The 21,419-nt window shown below is 42.1% G+C and overlaps 1 protein-coding gene across 8 annotated transcripts in view; it reads left to right on the forward strand.

Moving 5' to 3' along the window:
- The window catches only part of ptprub (protein tyrosine phosphatase receptor type Ub), a 353,002-nt gene that overhangs the window by 306,443 nt on the left and 25,140 nt on the right, over positions 1–21,419 (forward strand). For 3 of the 8 annotated variants that reach the window (XM_036973945.1, XM_036973954.1, XM_036973946.1), the window contains 8 exons: positions 5,998–6,074; positions 7,483–7,500; positions 10,180–10,216; positions 11,142–11,239; positions 12,025–12,141; positions 17,368–17,522; positions 17,925–18,060; positions 18,369–18,518. In XM_036973945.1, the coding sequence (XP_036829840.1) occupies positions 5,998–6,074; positions 7,483–7,500; positions 10,180–10,216; positions 11,142–11,239; positions 12,025–12,141; positions 17,368–17,522; positions 17,925–18,060; positions 18,369–18,518 (788 nt within the window). The remainder of the gene's footprint in view (positions 1–5,997; positions 6,075–7,482; positions 7,501–10,179; positions 10,217–11,141; positions 11,240–12,024; positions 12,142–17,367; positions 17,523–17,924; positions 18,061–18,368; positions 18,519–21,419) is intronic. The other 5 variants (XM_036973950.1, XM_036973956.1, XM_036973955.1 and 2 more) reach the window with 2 other exon arrangements.

The raw sequence follows: 21,419 nt of genomic DNA on the forward strand, positions 1-21,419 counted from the left end.
TGGTTTTCTGATCCACGGCCCTACATTTCTTTTAAGGTATCTCTGACCAACAGATGCATATCTGTATTCCCAGTCATGTGAAATCCATAGATTAGGGCCCAATGAATTCATTGCAATTGACTGATTTCCATATATGAACTCAGTAAAGGCTTTGAAATTGTTTCATGTTGTGTTTATATGTACAGTGCCTTGCGAAAGTATTCGGCCCAATCATGAAGTGGAACGACATTTATTGGATATTTCAAACTTTTTTAACAAATCAAAAACTGAAAAATTGGGCGTGCAAAATTATTCAGCCCCCTTAAGTTAATACTTTGTAGCGCCACCTTTTGCTGCGATTACAGCTGTAAGTCGCTTGGGGTATGTCTCTATCAGTTTTGCACATCGAGAGACTGACATTTTTTCCCATTCCTCCTTGCAAAACAGCTCGAGCTCAGTGAGGTTGGATGGAGAGCATTTGTGAACAGCAGTTTTCAGTTCTTTCCACAGGTTCTCGATTGGATTCAGGTCTGGACTTTGACTTGGCCATTCTAACATCTGGATATGTTAATTGTTGAACCATTCCATTGTAGATTTTGCTTTATGTTTTGGATCATTGTCTTGTTGGAAGACAAATCTCCGTCCCAGTCTCAGGTCTTTTGCAGACTCCATCAGGTTTTCTTCCAGAATGGTCCTGTATTTGGCTCCATCCATCTTCCCATCAATTTTAACCATCTTCCCTGTCCCTGCTGAAGAAAAGCAGGCCCAAACCATGATGCTGCCACCACCATGTTTGACAGTGGGGATGGTGTGTTCAGGGTGATGAGCTGTGTTGCTTTTACGCCAAACATAACGTTTTGCATTGTTGCCAAAAAGTTCAATTTTGGTTTCATCTGACCAGAGCACCTTCTTCCACATGTTTGGTGTGTCTCCCAGGTGGCTCGTGGCAAACTTTAAACTACACTTTTTATGGATATCTTTAAGAAATGGCTTTCTTCTTGCCACTCTTCCATAAAGGCCAGATTTGTGCAATATACGACTGATTGTTGTCCTATGGACAGAGTCTCCCACCTCAGCTGTAGATCTCTGCAGTTCATCCAGAGTGATCATGGGCCTCTTGGCTGCATCTCTGATCAGTCTTCTCCTTGTATGAGCTGAAAGTTTAGAGGGACGGCCAGGTCTTGGTAGATTTGCAGTGGTCTGATACTCCTTCCATTTCAATATTATCGCTTGCACAGTGCTCCTTGGGATGTTTAAAGCTTGGGAAATCTTTTTGTATCCAAATCCGGCTTTAAACTTCTTCACAACAGTATCTCGGACCTGCCTGGTGTGTTCCTTGTTCTTCATGATGCTCTCTGCGCTTTTAACGGACCTCTGAGACTATCACAGTGCAGGTGCATTTATACGGAGACTTGATTACACACAGGTGGATTGTATTTATCATCATTAGTCATTTAGGTCAACATTGGGTCATTCAGAGATCCTCACTGAACTTCTGGAGAGAGTTTGCTGCACTGTAAGTAAAGGGGCTGAATAATTTTGCACGCCCAATTTTTCAGTTTTTGATTTGTTAAAAAAGTTTGAAATATCCAATAAATGTCGTTCCACTTCATGATTGTGTCCCACTTGTTGTTGATTCTTCACAAAAAAATACAGTTTTATATCTTTATGTTTGAAGCCTGAAATGTGGCAAAAGGTCACAAAGTTCAAGGGGGCCGAATACTTTCGCAAGGCACTGTATATATTATATTGTGGAAATAATACATTGAATATGTATTGTACTTACCTGCAGTATAGTATGATTGCTATTCATGTGTGCATGGATATTATTGGCATTGACTGTGACCTTTTCCCTTGGATGATGTCATCACCCGAGTCGGATCTGTTCAATGCGACTCTACCACATGTTGAGTGGGCTGTATCGTTTGGCTGTATTTGTGGCGCTTGTACATGTCTGTACACATTTTATTTCTTAGGTTGAAAGTAAAGGAAAGTAATTTTGAAATGTGTGTAGGCATTCCTTGTCAAGTTACTACACTCTTTTTGGTGACGAGGATAAATCTTGATCAGCATGTATCAGCATGTATCAATGTGCTAGCTAACTAAGAAACAGTGGAGGGAGTCAGCTTGCTAGCTAGCTGATGAGTGACGGAGAGCAGCCATCGCTGGAGGGAAACACCGATGGTGACGATCAAGGACAAGTTGTCGTTATCATAGCAATGTTTGGGACTATCACTGAGTTTGTGGAATAGAACAAAGACTGGGCAAAATATGTGGAAAGGTTGGAACACTTTTTCTTGGTAAATGGAATTACAGATGAGGCTAAACGGCGCTTTATTCTCTTGAGTGTGTGTGGGGCTAAAACCTACAAGCTAATGAGGAATTTGGCTACACCACGGAGACCGGGAGAAATTATTTGTGTGGCTCTCGTTAAAACTCACCCCAATCCAAAGCCTTCAGTGATTGTCCATAGGTTCAAGTTCAACTGCCATTTTTGGAAAACAGGTCAGTTTGTTAACTGAATTATGTTAACTCTCTGAACATTGTGAATTTGGGGCTATGTTAGAGGACGTGCTCTGTGACAGATGAGTCTGTGGCATTAATGAGGACAGCAGACAGTACCATTTGCTGGGGGAAGCCACACTGGCTTTCAAGAGATTATTGGAACTATCTCAAGGGATGGAGATGGCCGCTAGTAAGTAATGCTAAAAATATTCAAAAGGCCGAAAGTGGAAGCTGTGCAGTGCATCAGGTGACAAAAGAGGTGGCAGGAAAAACGGGAAAAGCAGTGGAATGCTTCAGATGTGGGGGAACACATTATGCAAACCATCTAAATTCAAGGATACTTTGTCACAATTGCAACAAAAAGGGACATTTAGCAAACAAATGCAGGGGTCCTAGGAGCAAGCCAGAGGGTGGGCAGACTGGGCAGGGCAAGTTCACAACTAAAAAGCTGCAGTCAGCAGCGCACGACTTAGAGAGCACAGAGTAGGACGAGCATTGGTCCTACAACATGTTTAATGTGAGTGGGCTGTGCGCAGAGCCTGTCTATGCTACAGTGAAGGTAGATGGAAAGCAGATGAGGATGGAGGTTGACACAGGGGCCTCTTCCTCTAGTTTCAGTGAGGAGACCTACAAAGAAATGTGGGGCTCAAAACAGGCTTCAGCCCTCACACCGGCAGGGATCAGACTGCGTACGTACACCGGGGAGACCATAACATTGCTAGGCGCTCTAGATGTGGACATTGCATACAACAATCAGCAAGCGAGAGCGCGGCTCCTGGTGGTGAAAGGGAATGGGCCTAGTTTACTAGTGCATGACTGGCTCACTAAAATACAACTGAACTGGTGTGTGTTTTCTCTCACCCAAGTGACTAAGGATGTCATTCATAATTACCCTGAGATTTTAAAAGATGAACTGGGCACACTGCAGTTAAGCTGTTCACGGATCCTCAGGCCAAGCCTCACTTTTTCAATCCCAGGACAACGCCTTAAAAAAAAGAGAAAGTTGAGGATGAGTTGGAGCGGCTGCAGCAAATAGACATCATTACTCTCATTCAGTTCTCCCGTTGGGCAGCTCCAATCATTCCCGTTCTGAAAGTGACGGCATGGTGCGTATATGTGGGGACTACACACTCACCATCAACTGGGCCTCTAGGCTGGATGCTTACCCGCTGCTGCAGGTGGAGGACCTGTTCATGACGCTTGCAGGAGGCAGGACGTTCTCAAAGCTTGACATGGGTCACACCTTCAAACAGCTCCTCCTGGACGAGGTCTCAAAAGAGTATGTCACAGTCAACACGCACAAAGGCTTGTTCAGGTACAACCGCTTGGTTTCCAGTGTGACGTCCAGCCATTTTCCAGAGGACAAAGGACAGTCTGCTGCAGGGGATCCCTCATGTAGCAGTGTACCTGGATGACATCCTGGTTACAGTGGCAACTCCACCATCTGGACCAGGTGTTAAAGAGATTCTCCGAGGCAGAGCTGCGCCTGAAGTGTAGCAAGTGCACATTCCATGCACAGAGTGTGACATACCTAGGTCACAAGATAACAGCGTAGGGTCTGTGTCCTATGGAGGACAAAGTCAGGGAAATCAAGGATCCTCCAAACCCCAAGAACGTGTCTGAGCTCAGGTCGTTCCTGGGCATGGTGAACTACTATGGTAAGTTCCTCCCTGAGCTGTCAACAGTGTTGGCTCCACTTTATCAGCTGCTCCACAAAGACTAAATGGAAGTGGGGGCCAGCACAAGAGAAAGCTTTCAAGGAAGTGAAAGCGCTACTACAGTCCAGCACAACTGCTGGTTCATTTTGACCAAGACAAAGCGATCATCACTTCATGTGACTCCTCAACCTATAGCGTTAGGGCAGTAATCTCTCATTTAGATAGAGGACAGGTCAGAGAAACCCATTGGATTTGCATCAAGCACGCTGACGAGTGCTGAGAAGGGTTATTCACATTTAGACAAGGAAGGTCTGGCAAATAGTCTTTGCTGTGAAACACTTTCATCAGTACCGCTATAGTTGTCATTTCACCATATGCACTGACCACAAACCACTAATGACCCTATTTAGTGAATCAAGATGCATTCCTCCCATGGCTTTAGCAAGGATACAGTGCTGGGCCCTAACACTGTCAGCTTAAGAATACACTATAGTGTACAGAGCAGGGAAGGACAATTCAAACGCAGACATGCTCAGCCGTCTCCCGCTACTAGAGATGCCCGCCACAACTGTAGTGCCTCCCGAGACAATTTAGAGATTGTAGAGATTGTCAAACTGACCTGTGAATGACAAACGGATCCAATAGTGGGCAGACTGGGATCCTATCCTGGCCCAAGTAAAAAGATACCAGGTTGGCCTCCTGTCATAGAGGATGATGGACTGAGACCTTATGCAAAGCACAAAACTGAGCTTAGTGTGCATGATGGCTGCATACTCTGTCGGTCCAGAGTGGTTATTCCACCCCCTGGCCATTCACAAATCATCTCCCGGATGAAAAGTTTAGCCAGATCTTACATCTGGTGGCCTAACATGGATCAGGACGTAGAAAACAAAGTGAAATCATGTTCTGAGTGCCAGATCAACAAGAAGATAGATAGATAGAGAGATAGATATCTATCTATCTATCTATCTATCTCTCTATCTATATAATTTAAATGTACAAACGGTACAAACACAGCCAAATGATACAGCCCACATGTGGTAGAGTCGCATTGTACAGATCCGACTCGGGGTAATGACATCATCCAAGGGGAAAGGTCACGGTCAATGCCAATAATAACCATGCACACATGAATAGCAATCGTACTGTACTGTAGGTAAGTACAATTCATATTAAATGTAATTATTCATATAGTGTCCACAATTTAACACTTCACCCCTGTTAATTTCAATCCCCCATGTAAGAAAAAACATAAGCTTAAACAAGTAAACCACATCAGTGTTCTCTTCTTCACAACACTTTAGAACTTCTGCTACAGTAATTGTAAACAAACAAAATATATATGACAGTCCTTATTTCTTTTCAACGAGATCTGATGTCCCAACACTAACACCACAAGTCTATCAGTCTATATTTTTTCTTTTTTTCTTTAACCTTTTACTTATTAAGAACAAATTCTTATTTACAATGACGGCCTACCCTGGCCAAACCCGGATGACGCTGGGCCGATTGTGCGCCGCTCTATGGGACTCCCAATCACGGCCGGATGTGATACAGCCTGGATTCGAACTTGCACTGAGATGCAGTGCGTTAGACCGCTGCGCCACTCGGGAGCCGGGTGTACATGGCTGTACGCCTTTTATTTCTTAGCTTGAAAGTAATTTTGAAATGCGTGTAGGCATTCCTTGTCAAGTTACAACAATAAATGTGTTATTTTATGTATAGGTATTTTTATAAAATGTAAAAAAAATATATATGGATGTGTTATTTTAATTGAGCTGTATATGATGTGGATGTACTGTAATGTAATTGGAAACATGGCTAAGATGTGATTCTCCCATTGTGTCCATTCCAGATGACCGCCACAGGGTCAAGCTCCACCCACTCCTGGGAGACCCCAACTCTGACTACATCAACGCCAACTACATAGACGTAAGTCTCACCTTCCTTTCTGCTCAGAATCCTTTCCAATCACAGTGTTATACTGGGAAACTCATCAAGTCATTACTTATCCCTTTCTGAATAACCACTGTCCATTTCACACTATTTTGTGTTGCCTTAAGCAATACGGTACCCCAGATTTACCTGTGAGAGGTTATTCCTGTTCCTGGAAACACCAGGCTCCACCTCTTGGCATTCTAGACAGATGTCATGTCTGTTTGGTGACTACCTCTACAACCCCTTATCCAATGCTATTAATAGACAATAAATTAATTTTATACCAAGTCCTGGAGGTAAAGCCCTTTGTAAAATCCCCCAATCCCTCTGAATTGAATAGACTGGATTGATGTTGTTCAATCCCTAGATGGATGGGGAGCAGCTCTGTGACATGATCTCTTTGGCTGCTCACCTTCACTTCACTGTACTTCTTGGTTCCATCTGCATCAACTATAATGTGTCACCCGTAGAGCAACATGCATCATCCATTTGTTGGACTGTACACTCATGAATGTACATTATTCCCTCATAAGAGACAAACTTGTCTAAAACGCCTCGTCGGAAAGGTGCAAGCACTCCTTTTTACATCATTTAGCCGGGAGAGATAGAGAGCGAGTGGACTTGTGCAGGAGAAATGCTTTTAGGGGACTTCATTAGCATAGAGAGGGCACTTGAGAATGCTGTCCTATTTTGACTCCTGCCATTGTGAGGGTGCCAATTAGTGTCAGGGCACGGGGAGACCAAGCATCATTAGAGACATGCAACTCAATGCTTGGGTGCTGCCTGCTGTAGTGCCAAGTTGGCCCCTGACAAGGCTAGCCCTGGCCCTGAATGATGAATACGTTGCCACAGGGGAGTACTTGTGGAGAGCCCATTACTATTTCACCAGAGGTTACATGGAAAAGTTTAGCCTCTCTCTGAAATGTGTTTTCTGTTTGTTAAAGCAGAGGTTGAAGAAGTGAGCTCTCAGATTGTTTTTCTCTTTAGCATTTGATTTGATCTCTTTGTCACCCATCGTGTGTGTGTGTGTGTGTGCTATATGCATGCTTGGCAGCTGCCTGTGTTTGTCATGTGTTGTAGTACATACAGTGCAGTATTTTCCATCACCACACTCAGCAAGTGAATGCTATATGACAGCCTCTAATTTGTTAAATAGGGAGACCGTCCAAAGCAATCCACACACATGGCAGCATGAACAAATGTACGTGCACACACAAAACACACACTCAGTCTCACACACACATACTGTATGTAAACAAGCACACCTCTCTATACAGGTTCTCCTCCTGACTGCAACCTTTAACTCCTTAGATTTCTCAATCTTCTTTCATTAACTAGCTTCTATCTCTTCTCTCTTCTTTTTCTACTACCTTCCCCACCTACTCGACTTTGGACCCTGTAGATTCGGATTAACAGGGAAGTAAGTACTTCACTGCTCTTTCTTCTGTCTGCCATCCCTTTCTTTTCCCTCTTTCCCATGCAGTACATCCCTCCTTCAAAATTCAAACTCTTCAGTCTAGTGTTTGGGAGCCTGGATTCAGAGTTGGCACAAAGCAAGCTGCTCCAAGGTGTCACAATGTTCAGATTGCAGCAGAGTGAAGAAACTCTGAGGGTTGCCATCTCTTTTCCTTTTATCTGCCGTTGAATCTTAGATGTTTGTCTCTTTCTTTTCTCTACCATATCTGAATAAAAGACAACCACTAAGTAAAGAGGAATGCACGTTTGAAGGAGCTCCCATATCTGCTGAAGACGAGATGCCTTGTGGCCCATTGTATTTGTGACCTGTAAGCATATAGAGCTGTGTCATCGTCACTATACCCACTGGCATGCCCTGTCATCTCCAGCATGTGACAAGTGTCCCTGTGTCATTATATTTATTGTGCTTACATGAGGTCAAAAATCAGGAGGTTACGGTTGCCACTATGACTGGTTGAGGTGCGTGAATGCCATGGACATGCTGATTGTGCTGCCCAGGGCCCCAGCGAATCGTGGGTAGTTGGGCTCACTGCACCCATTCACTGTGACAGTCATTCATCTCCATTACACACTTATCCCTTTTGCGTTTCAATGCGTATACCTGCATTTCTGCACTTTTTTTTGAGGGTGACACAACAGATGCCAGGTTGTCTTTCTAGGGGGAAGTAACAATGAGTTATGTTCTGTTGACAAACTACTTCTTATAGCCTACTGTACAGTGATGTAGTCCCTCTGCCTCTTCACAGCATCGTCACCCATAAACATTGTTTGATATAAATGGTCTCCTGTTGTCTCACTGCACTCAAGTTGTACAACTTCATCTGAGCAATCATTGTGGCTATGAATATACATTTGACCGACCGTCTCGATTCGGGGTTAAGTAGCAACATTTGAATTAGTGTTTTTTTATTTTTTATTTACCCCCTTTTTCTCCCCAATTTCATGGTATCCAATTGTTAGTAGTTACAATCTTGTCTCATCGCTACAACTCCCGTACGGGCTCGGGGGAGACTAAGGTCCTCCGAAACACAACCCCACTGCTTCTTAACACAGCGCGCATCCAACCTGGAAGCCAGCCGCACCAATGTGTCGGAGGAAACACCGTGCACCTGGCGACCTTGGTCAGCGTGCTCTGTGCCCTGCCCGCCAAAGGAGTCTCTGGTGTGTGATGAGACAAAGATATCCTACCGGCCAAACCCTCCCTAACCTGGACGACGCTAGACCAATTGTGCGTCACCCCACGGACCTCCCGGTCGCGGCCAGCTGCGACTGAGCCTGGGCGCGAACCAAGAGTCTCTGGTGGCACAGCTAGCACTGCAATGCAGTGCCCTAGACCACTGCGCAACCCGGGAGGCCCTGAATTGGTGTTTTTCACATTGGATAAAAGTAGACACTCAGAGCTAGAAAATTGTATATCATACAGTACAGTTGAGGAACAATGGGAAAGTACTGTATATTTTGTGAATCCCTTTTTTTCAACGTTGCTTTTTCCTCTTTTGGTTGAGCACCGCATCTCCACTGTATCTAGATACCCCTCCCCATACACACACACACACACACACACACACACACACACACACACACACACACACACACACACACACACACACACACACACACACAAAATCTAGTCTCAACTTGCGAGTTAGAAAAGTGGAATACACAAATACTCAAAATGAGGTTGTGCATCAGCAGTTATTCTCGTTATCTCAGTCACTGATAGTAAGTCAATTAGCCCATGTCAGCTAAAATGTTGTAGATCGTTAAGTTAGTTTAGCAGCCAGCTATCTAAACTTGTTATCGTGGTTGAATTACCTTTCTCCATTGATTTTGTTAGTCAGTCTCACTGCTAACATTTCTCACCATCCTATTGCAACATGTGTAGAATTGCAGGAAATTATAATTATAAATGTGTTGAATTACAGTAAATTTGCTTTAAAACTGTACAATTTCCTCTACATACTATTGCAAAAATGTATATAATTGTGCAAAATGTGCTAAAACGTGAAAAAAAATCTCTATTTTGGAGCAGTAAACCAACTGTGATAATACAAGGAGAACGCATTATTTTGTGCATTGTGTTGAATAATGAAATCCAATTGCTATTTTTATGGGACTTAAACGTAGCGTAGTATCCTGAAAAGCATAATTTCGATGGGCAAAGTGGATGTTCTGAATCACTCTGGGACTACAGTCTCTCTCTCATCTCTCTCTCAATGCCAAACAATATCGTAACCATGTTTGTTGTGACGTCTGTGTGGGGGGATTTGCACATGCTTTTAGAGGTTGATGACAGCTTTTAGGTAAAGCCTGACATACGATGGAACTCTTTTTCTCAGGCGTCATAATTAGTTGTGCTTTTAGGAGGGGTTATTTAGCATGCACACCAAACTGTGGGTGTCTGACGGCACACCATATTCTCTCTGGATTTTTTGTGAGTGGTGTTGGAATGACAGGAAACATGATGTTACTGAGGGAATTGGACAGTAGTGAGAAGGAAAGGTGATCCGTGCTAGAAGAGAGGGAGGGAGAGAGGAGAAGGAGGGAGAGAGGAGAAGGAGGGAAAGCGCTGTCTGAGGCACAGATAGCTTACTCAGCATGTCATCCCTGTTCTCTTTTTCAGGGCTACCATCGATCCAACCACTTCATAGCCACTCAGGGTGAGTATTCCGCCATGTCTGGAGTTGGGTGCTTGTGTGTGTTTTTGTGTGATAATTCGAGGTTGACCAACCTACCCAATGAACTTCCAGGTAGGATCTAGCAACAGTGACACATCATGCTCGTGTATACATCAGTTTCCTTTTTGGGTGCGTGCATATTTGGACGTTGTAGATACACACCCTAGCATCAGTTAAACCCTCTCCTAGTAGAGAGAGAGAGAGAGACTCATGATCTGTTTCACCTGTCACTTCTCATACTGAGCCACTGTTCGCTGGCACAGACCAATAAACACTGCCATGAAGCACTGTACAGCACAACGTTAATTATCATAATCTCATATGTATACGTATATACTGTACTCTATCATCTACTGCATCCTTATGTAATACATGTATCACTAGCCACTTTAACTATGCAACATTGTTTACATACTCATCTCATATGTATATACTGTACTCGATACCATCTACTGTATCTTGCCTATAATGCTCTGTACCATCACTCATTCATATATCTTTATGTACATATTCTTTATCCCCTTACACTGTGTATAAGACAGTAGTTTTGGAATTGTTAGTTAGATTACTTGTTGGTTATTACTGCATTGTCGGAACTAGAAGCACAAGCATTTCGCTTACACTCGCATTAACATCTGCTCACCATGTGTATGTGACAAATAAAATTTGATTTGATTTGATTTATAGTAGGGCATGTGACCTGACCAGGAAAAACTCTTTGGCCCTACTTATAACCTAGCTGCATGTACCTTGATCCTGTGTCCAAGAAAAGTGACTTAGTACAGTAGTATCGGGTCACGTGGTCAGGAAACAATCCAGGCCCTAGTCATATTGATAATTTGTATTTACAGCAAACTGTTTTTGACTGAGATGGTTGATGTGGTGGTTTTACCTTTCTGTCCCATAGGGCCCAAACAGGAGACAGTGTATGACTTCTGGAGGATGGTGTGGCAGGAGAACTGCTTCAGCATCGTCATGATCACTAAACTGGTAGAGGTAGGCAGGGTGAGTCTCACACTCACACCTCTCACCTCAGACACACCTATCCCCAGCACTATTGCTTCCATCTTGCCGGAAATCCATCCATCCAGTCATAGACTTCTTATATATATATATATATATATATATATATATATATATATATATATATATATATATATATATATATATATATATATATATATATATATATATATATATATATATATATATATATATATATATATATATAAGCGCAAAAGGGGACACAATTCAATTTTCTCTACTGTGTTCAGGTCCCTTGCTATTTGCTCAGACAGACATCATTGTTAGAGCAATTGAAACGCCAGCAGAATGTAAATACTATAGTAAGAGTCCCATTTCTTTTCTTCTGAAATCATAAACATAGACATAGTTGTTAAGATGACAAAATGTTTCTATCAATATCAGTACATTAACTTTGCTGTTCCCTCCTAGTGCTGGATTGTTTGTCAGCTGAATCAAAATAACATCTGACCTAAATTAAAAATGACTAAATCCTTTGTGCCTTAAGTGGTGGCCCAGTTCTAGATATTATGTTCCCCATCATTAAAGACTACTATAGTTACCACCCCTATCTATGGAAGAACTGGTTGATTTTGTTGGAGCTGAATGTAAGTATAATTGTTCTGTGTCTTCTTTCCTTAAATGTATTTAATGCTGAGCAGTAGGTAGCATAATTCACCAACAAGGAACACTGGTTGGTCAAACAAATTTCTGTGACTATCATTGTATGCACATTTGATCAAATGTTATTTGTCCCTGTTGACCAGGTGAAATGCTGTAAATACTGGCCTGATGACAGTGAGATGTATGGAGACATCAAGATTACACTGCTGAAGACGGAAACACTTTCAGAGTACACCGTTCGTACTTTTGCCATGGAGAGGGTAAGTCCAAACATTCTGTGCCTGCACATGTTTTGACATTGAGTCAGTCTACGTCTAAGACCAATATCACATGGCTTTTACTTATACAGGACAAATCCCAGCTACTACTAAGCATCTTTCCCTCATTCTTTCCTTATTTTTGGTTTCTTATGGCTTCACTGCTTAGACATACCATTCAGCCAGCGTTTCCAGGCAGTTTTCGATTAAAGAGTCTGTGGTGTTTATCAGTCCAACTGAACAGAACCAGCATTCAATCTGTCTCAATTATGAGGTGCTTCTGTTGTGAATGCATCCTACCCAGAGAACATGGCTCCCTTAGCCCTATTTGACTCTGTGATAAAGGCACTTAGCTGACAAATAGCAGCCTGTCTCTGACTATAGAGAGGTGATAGTAAGAAATAATACTCTGGCTCTATGGTTCTTTTCTCTCCTTTGTTACTGAGTTGGCCCCTGTACCAGTCTCCTTCCCAATACTCATAAAGATTGCAGAGACAGCAGCAGTTGGCATACGCTGAATTGAGTAGACAGTGTCTTACTTCCTGATGATGCATAAATACGATGTAGAGAGATTAGAATAAACAACAGCTCCTGATGTACAGACCGATGTGACTCAGAGACGATGATCATCGAAGGCCCTCTGATTAAATATGCCTGGAGTGAGAGGATTTAATAACTCAAGCTACTTATACCTCCCCCCTCTCTCCCACACCGCTGAGGCACTGCTGCTTCTACAATGACAGCGTCTGCACTTGAAGTGTTCGTTGCTCTCAGTGGACCATCCTGTCAATCAACACCAGGGTTTATCCATGGAGCAGCTCAGAGCAACTTTGCGGATTGACAGTGGCACAAACACAGCATTATTGTTTCACTGTTGCCGCCACTCTCCGTGGGAGCACTACTGTACGCCACTTATCAAGCAGAGATTTTAGGAGAAGTTGACAGTTTGTTTTCAATGAGCCTCGTCTTCTGAGTACATTTTTTGGGGGGGTCTCTCTCTCTCTCTCCAAATATTTTCTTTACTTTGTCAACTCGGCTCAGAGGAGGAAATTACAGTGATGCGTCTGCCACCTAGTTCCCCATTGAGCACGAGCCTCCTCAAGCACAGAGTAACAGAGTAAAGCCTAGATCTGGCTGTCAGATTGCAGCTGGAGTTAATGTTACATCCATGGTGGAGAGTTAAACACACATGGGGATTCCAGTCCCACAGGACCATGTAGTCCATGCTTCACTGTAGCTGTACTCAACAATGGTGTCAATTTGTTGCTGGATCTATGCTGGACTTTTAACAAGTCACATAATAAACTCAGCAAAAAGGAAACGCTCACTGTCAACTGCGTTTATTTTCAGAAAACTTAACGTGTAAATATTTGTATGAACATAACAAGATTCAACAACTGAGACATAGACTGAACAAGTTCCACAGATATGTGACTAACAGAAATTGAATAATGTGTCCCTGAACAAAGGGGGGTGAGTCAAAAGTAACAGTCAGTATCTGGTGTGGCCACCAGCTGCATTAAGTACTGCAGTGCATCCCCTCCTGATGGACTGCACCAGATTTGCCAGTTCATGCTGTGAGATGTTACCCGACTCTTCCACCAAGGCACCTGCAAGTTCCCGGGAATTTCTGGGGGAATGGCCCTAGCCCTCACCCTCTGATCCAACAGGTCCCAGACATACTCAATGGGATTGAGATGTGGGCTCTTCGCTGGCCATGGCAGAACACTGACATTCCTGTCTTGCAGGAAATCACACACAGAACGAGCAGTATGGCTGGTGGCATTGTCATGCCAGAGGGTCATGTCAGGATGAGCCTGCAGGATGGGTACCACATGAGGGAGGAGGATGTCTTCACTGTAACACACAGTGTTGAGATTGCCTGCAATGACAACAAGCTCAGTCCGATGATGCTGTGACACACCACCCCAGACCATGACGGACCCTCCAAATCGATCCCGAGTACAGGCATCGGTGTAATGCTCATTCCTTCGACGATAAACACGAATCAGACAAAACCGCGACTCGTCAGTGAAGAGCACTTTTTGCCAGTTCTATCTGGGTCCAGCTACGGTGGGTTTGTGCCCATAGGCGACGTTGTTGCCGTTGATGTCTGGTGAGGACCTGCCTTACAACAGGCCTACAAGCCCTCAGTCCAGCCTCTCTCAGCCTATTGCAGACAGTCTGAGGACTGATGGAGGGATTGTGCGTTTCTGGTGTAACTCGGACAGTTGTTGTTGCCATCATATACCTGTCCCGCAGGTGTGATGTTCGGATGTACCGATCCTGTGTAGGTGTTGTTACACGTGGTCTGCCACTGCGAGGACGATCAGCTGTCCCTCCTGTCTCCCTGTAGCGCTGTCTTAGGAGTCTCACAGTACGGACATTGCAATTTATTTCCCTGGTGACATCTGCAGTCCTTATGCCTCCTTGCAGCATGCCTAAGGCACGTTTACAGAGATGAGCTCAGACCCTGGGCATCTTTCTTTTGGTGTTTTTCACAGTCAGTGGAAAGGCCTCTTTTAGTGTCCTATGTTTTCATAACTGTGACATTAATTGCCTACCGTCTGTAAGCTGTTAATGACTTAACGACTGTTCCACAGGTGCGTGTTCATTTATTGTTTATGGTTCATTGAACAAGCATGGGAAACAGTATTTAAACACTTTACAATAAAGATATGTTTAGTTATTTAGATTTTTATGAATTATCTTTGAAAGACAGGGTCCTGAAAAAGGGACTTCTTTTTTTGCTGAGTTTACATTGCATGGATTCACTCTGTGTGCAATAATAGTTTTTAACATGATTTTGAATGACTGCCTCGTCTCTGTACCCTACACATACTGTAATGTCTCTCAGTCGAGCAGTGAATTTCAAACACAGAAGACCAGGGAGGTTTTCCAATGCCTCGCAAAGAAGGGCACCTATTGGTAGATGGGTATAGAAAACAGACATTAAATATCCCTTTGAGCATGGGTGAAGTTATTAAATACACTTTGGATGGTGTATCAATACATCCAGTCACTACAAAGATGCAGGTGTCCTCCCTAACTCAGTTGCCAGAGAGGAAGGAAACCACGCACCATGATGCCAATGGGAATTTTAAAATCTTTGGAGGGAGTTGAAAGTCCGTGTTGCCCAGCAACAGCCCCAAAACATCACTGCTCTAGAGGAGATCTGCATGGAGGAATGGGCCAAAATACCAGCAACAGTATGTGAAAACCTTGTGAAGACTTAGGGTATATAACAAAGTATTGAGATACACTTTTGTTATTGACCAAATACTTATTCTCCACCATAATTTTCATATAAATTCATTAAAAGTCCTACAATGTGATTTTCTGGATTTTTTTTCTCATTTTGTCTGTCATAGTTGAACTGTACCTATGATGAAAATTACAGGCCTCTCTCGTCTTTTTAAGTGGGAGAACTTGCACAATTGGTGGCTGACTAAATACTTTTTTGCCCCACTGTATGTAGATGACTGAACTCTGTACATGTCAGCTACGACAGCGACTGAAAGGACTGCAACACTTAACAAAGAGCTCCAGTTATTTTCAGAGTGGGTTGCAAAGGAATAAGTTAGTCCTTAATATTTCTATAACTAAAAGAAAATAATTTACTAAACCCTAAACTTCAACTAAACCTTGTAATAAATAATTTGGAAACTGAGCAAGTGGAGGTGACTAAACTGCTTGGAGTAACCTTGGATTGTAAACTGCCGTATCCAAAACATATTGACACAAGGGTAGCTAAAACGGGTAGAAGTCTGTCCCATAATGAAGTCTGTCCCATAGCTCTACCTTCTTAACAGCACTACTGTTCAGTCATGTGGTCAGGTGCCACAAAAAGAGACTGACTTCAGTAATACTTGCATGTTGAATGCACCAAGCTGTCTGTTTGAACTACTGGCGTACAGCTCGAACATTCCATGCATACCCTACAAGCCATTCCACAAGCGGTCTCTTCACAGTCCCCAAGTCCAGAACAGACAATGAGAGGCACACAGTACTAGATAGAGCCATGACTACATGGAACTCTATTCCACATCAAGTGACTGTCGTAAAACAGATTAAAAAAACACCTTATGGAACAGCGGGGACTGTGAAGCAACACAAACATAGGCACAGACAAATGCATACACACACACACGATAACATACTCACTATACACACGCATACACTTTTATTTTTGTACTGTACAGGAAGTTTACATACAGTTGAAGTCGGAAGTTCACATACACCTTAGCCAAATACATTCAAACTCAATATTTTACAATTCCTGACATTTAATCCTAGTAAAAATTCCCTGTCTTGGGTCAGTTAGGATCACCACTTTATTTTAAGAATTTGAAATGTCAGAATAATAGGAGAGAGAATTATTTCTTTCATATTTTATTTCTTTCATCACATTCCCAGTGGGTCAGAAGTTTACATACACTCAATTAGTATTTACTAGCATTGCCTTTAAATTGTTAACTTGGGTCAAATGTTTCAGGTAGCCTTCCACAAGCTTCCCACAATAACTTGGCTGAATTTTGTCCCTCCTCCTGACAGAGCTGGTGTAACTGAGTCAGGTTTGTAGGCCTCCTTGCTCGCACATGCTTTTTCAGTTCTGCCCACAAATTTTCCGTAGGATTGAGGTCAGGGCTTTGTGATGGCCACTCCAATACCTTCTATGCCTTGGAATACAAATCTAAAACACAAGGCCAAATCTATACTGGAGTTGCTAACCAACAAGATAGTGAAAGTTCCTGAGTGGCAGAGTTACAGTTTTGATATAAATCTACTTGAAAATCTATGGCAAGACCTGAAATGGTTGTCTAGCAATGATCAACAACAAATTTGACAGCGCTTAAAGGATTTTGAAAATAATAATGGGCAACATTTTGCACAATCCGAGTGTTCAAAGCTCTTAGAAACTTACCCAGAAAGACTCACAGCTGTAATATCTGCCAAAGTTGCTTCTACAAAGTATTCACCCATGGGTGTGAATACTTATGTAAATTAGATATCTGTTTTTGATTTTCAATAGATTTTCGAACATTTCTAAAATCAGGTTTTCACTTTGTCATTATGGGGTATTGTGTGTAGATGGATGAGGGGAAAAAAACATGTTTAATCCATTTTGAATTCAGGCTGTAATACAACAAAATGTCAAGGGTTATGAATATTTTCTGAAGGCTCTGTAACTCATCTAATCTTTTTATTCTTCTGATGTTGTATTTCCAGAGGGGCTACTCAGCTAAACACGAGGTGCGTCAGTTCCACTTCACGTCCTGGCCGGAGCATGGGGTTCCCTACCACGCCACAGGCCTGCTGGCCTTCATACGGCGGGTCAAAGCATCCACTCCCCCTGATGCCGGACCCGTGGTCGTCCACTGCAGGTACCAGCCTCCAATCAACGCACACTGCAGTACACCACTTCCTGCTAGCTGTCAATACTCATGTAACCGTTACTACTTTGTTTTTAAAGCTTAGTCCCAGTGGGCAAAACTGGTTGAAATGACATAATTTTAATCAGTTTTACGTAAAAGTTTAATCAGTTTTACGTTATGAGTAGGACGCTATATCAGCCAGTTTTACCTGCTGTGGTTGAAGCCTTGTATAGGGGAATTGCATCCATCCCTAGCCCTGATTCTATTATTTTCATGTCACCCAAAGAAAGAGAGAGCCAAGAGTTGCTTTTCGACCCTTATCTGTACACTGTTATTACAGTATTGTATGTGAAGGTTTGTTCTAAAGGGTCAGAGTTCAGTGAGAGTGACATGCTGTTCTCCCTGTGTCAGTGTGGGGGCGGGCCGCACAGGCTGCTACATCGTGCTGGACGTCATGCTGGACATGGCCGAGTGTGAGGGCGTGGTGGACATCTACAACTGTGTCAAAACCCTGTGCTCACGACGCATTAACATGATCCAGACAGAGGTGAATGGGCTGGTCTACAGTACATAATGATATTTCTCTCCCGCCACCCTTCCACACCTCATACTCTTTCTTTGTGATGCGGTCCTATGTTCTTTATGTTCTAACTCTCCCTGTTCTCTCTTTCTTATCTCTCTCCCTCTCGCTTTCTCTCTAACACCCCCCCCCGTCCTCTTTACCATTCCTCGCCCACTTTTGTGATATCATCCTATGTTCTTCATGTTCTTACTCTCTCTGTTCTCTCTCTCTCTCTCTCTCTCTTCTTTCTCTATCCATACCCCACTCCCTCCCCCCTTTCTCTCTATCTGAAGGAGCAGTACATATTCATCCATGATGCCATCCTGGAGGCTTGTCTGTGTGGAGAGACGGCCATTTTGGTGAATGAGTTTGCCCTCACCTACAAAGACATGCTGCGGGTGGACTCTCAGAGCAACTCCTCCCAGCTACGAGAAGAGTTCCAGGTCAGTCACACACGGGAATGGAATAATACACCTTCTGTTTCGTTGTGAAATACTATTTGTTTTCAGTGACTTCTCAGAAAAGGTTAAGACAAAACAACACAACCCCAACCTAGAATACTAAATTGAAGCACTGTTGGATATTATGACTTTGTTGCTGGTGGACTGGTGGGGATCAGACAGAAGTTGTGTCTGACCTGAAGTCAGTTGATGTAACGATGCTGGATGGCTCAGAAGCCCAGAACATTGTAGCAGAAAACAGGACAATTTAGACTGATTAAAACAGCACTCTTGTGGAAAAATACAGTCAATCACTAAGTGGCACAAGCTCTTAAAAGTCAACAGACGGTGTAGAGAGAAAGGAGTTACAATGCGGAAGAGCTGACAAAAAGGTGCATGTGTGCACATCAGAACCAAGGTGAAAATAGTTGTATTCTGTAGTTTATTTGAAAATACCAACTTTTCAAATATTCAAGGTTATCGAATATATTTTATGTAGAGTTTAAACTAAAAGTCAACTATTTTCCTTGATATTAAATGACAGGTCTCAGAAAAACAATTTAAGTATTTTGATATGTTTCAAAAAACCAAATAATATTTGAAGATATGAATATGAAGAGATGAAGATATGCAAGTTATTTAAAAACTAAACATATATATTTGATGTCAAACATTTGATGAAGACTGAAACACTTTTACAACTGTACAACTTCAATTAAAGGCAGCATCTCAAATAGCTGCCTGTCCCTTTTAATAGCCTGGCAACGACACACATTTCAGCAAATAAACGTGTCTAAATTAATTATTTACGAGGTTACCATGAATTACCATGAATTGTTTGAGGTTAAATGTTAGATATGTTACATTACATAATTCGGTAATGACTTGAAAAAAATGTCACAATCAACAAGTTTTTATCTCCAGTAAGAAACAGCTAGGCATTGGCTGCTAACAGCTGAGAACTGCTAGCTAACTGGCAAGCAAAAAAGTTGTCAACAACTTTGGTTGTACAGACCCCCAGAAATCGTCCGATCGCCCTCTGTTGTTTTGTTTATAGAGGAATACTAAGTCAAAAGAAACGTGACAGTATATAAATGAAAACAGATTAGTGCAGGAAAAAAAAAATATATATATATATATAATAGAATGATGGAAATTAATGCTGAAATTAAACGATTAACCATACAAATCAGCAAAAGTGGTGTGCATTAGACACCTGGCTCAAATAGAAGCCTTCCTCTGATAAGTAAACTTTTGTGTTCAGTGATTTAATCAAATAAACACCCGGGATATTGATTGAAGTTTTACGGTAGTTGAATTAGTATAAATATATATATGATCATAAGTACATGGTTTGGATAGGTCGAGGGACATTAGAGTAGACCACTTTTGCTGCTTCAAAATGAACAAGACATATTTTCATAATGAGTGAGACATAAAGTAATATAGTAACTTTGATTATTACAATAGCAACATTGTTGTTACATAGGACTTTGGAAATTGCTTAATAATGGAATTGTTACAGTGGAATAAGGAACCGTCACTATTTATCTTGTGTACAAACTCTCAGCTAATTGCTCTGCAATTAAAAAACTATTACCAAAGTATTATGTAATAACATGCTAATATCTAGGAAACCCAAAGTTCCAAAGACTGGGCCTAATATAGTCTATTATAGGTCATGCAAGACGTTTTGTAGGGATTCTTATGTTTATGATGTAAATAATATTTGCTGGAATTTGGGATGACTAAACTGCTTGGAGTAACCCTGGATCACTGTCATGGTCAAGACATACTGATACAACAGTAGCTAAGATGGGGAGAAGTTTGTCCATAATAAAGCGTTGATCTGCTGCCTTAACAACACTATCAACAAGGCAGGTCCTACAGGCCCTAGTTTTGTCGCACCTAGACTACTGTTCAGTCGTGTGGTCAGGTGCCACAAAGGAGGACTTTGCAATTGGCTCAGAACAGGGCAGCACGGCTCGCCCTTAAATGTACACCAAGAGCTAACATTTATAATATGCATGTCAATCTCTCCTGGCTCAAAGTGGAGGCGAGATTGACTTCATCACTACTTATATTTGTGAGAGGTATTGACATGGTGAATGCACTGAGCTGTCTGTTTTACCAACTGGCGCACAGCTCGGACACACATGCATACCCCACAAGGGATGTCACCAGAGGTCTCCTCACAGCCCCCAAGTCCAAAACAGACCATAGGAGAAGCACAATACTACATAGAGCCATGACTACATGGAACTCTATTCCACATCAAGTAACTGATGCAAGCAGTAGAATCAGATTTAAAAAAAACGGATACAAATACACCTTATGGAATTTTAGGGACTGTGACGAGACACAGGCACAGACATGCATAAACACACACGATAATATACACACTATACACACACGTACATATGGATTTTGTGTTGTAGATATGTGGTAGTAGAGTAGTGACCTGAGGGCACACACTTAATGTCTTGTGAAAACTGTTGTGATTGTGTTGTAATGTTTTGAAAATTGTATAAACTTCCTTAATTTTGATGGACCCCAGGAAATATAGAATATTTAACAGATGTTATTGCGGGTGTAGCGAAATGCTTCTGTTCCTAGCTCCAACAGGGCAATAGTATCTAACAATTCACAACAATACATAGAAATCTAAAAGTAAAAGAATGGAATTAAGAAATTTATAAATATTAGGACCAGCAATGTCGGAGTGGCATTGGCTAAAATACAGTAGAATACAGTATATACATATGAAATTAATAAAACAGTATGTAAGCATTATTAAAGTGACCAGTGATTCCATGTCTATGTGCATAGGGCAGCAGCTTCTAAGGTGCATGGTTGAGTAATGGGGATCCATAACAAATACAAATATTTTGCTGCTCCGAAAGT

The sequence above is a fragment of the Oncorhynchus mykiss genome, chromosome 3 (assembly GCF_013265735.2).
Source record: "Oncorhynchus mykiss isolate Arlee chromosome 3, USDA_OmykA_1.1, whole genome shotgun sequence".
Taxonomy (NCBI): domain Eukaryota; kingdom Metazoa; phylum Chordata; class Actinopteri; order Salmoniformes; family Salmonidae; genus Oncorhynchus; species Oncorhynchus mykiss.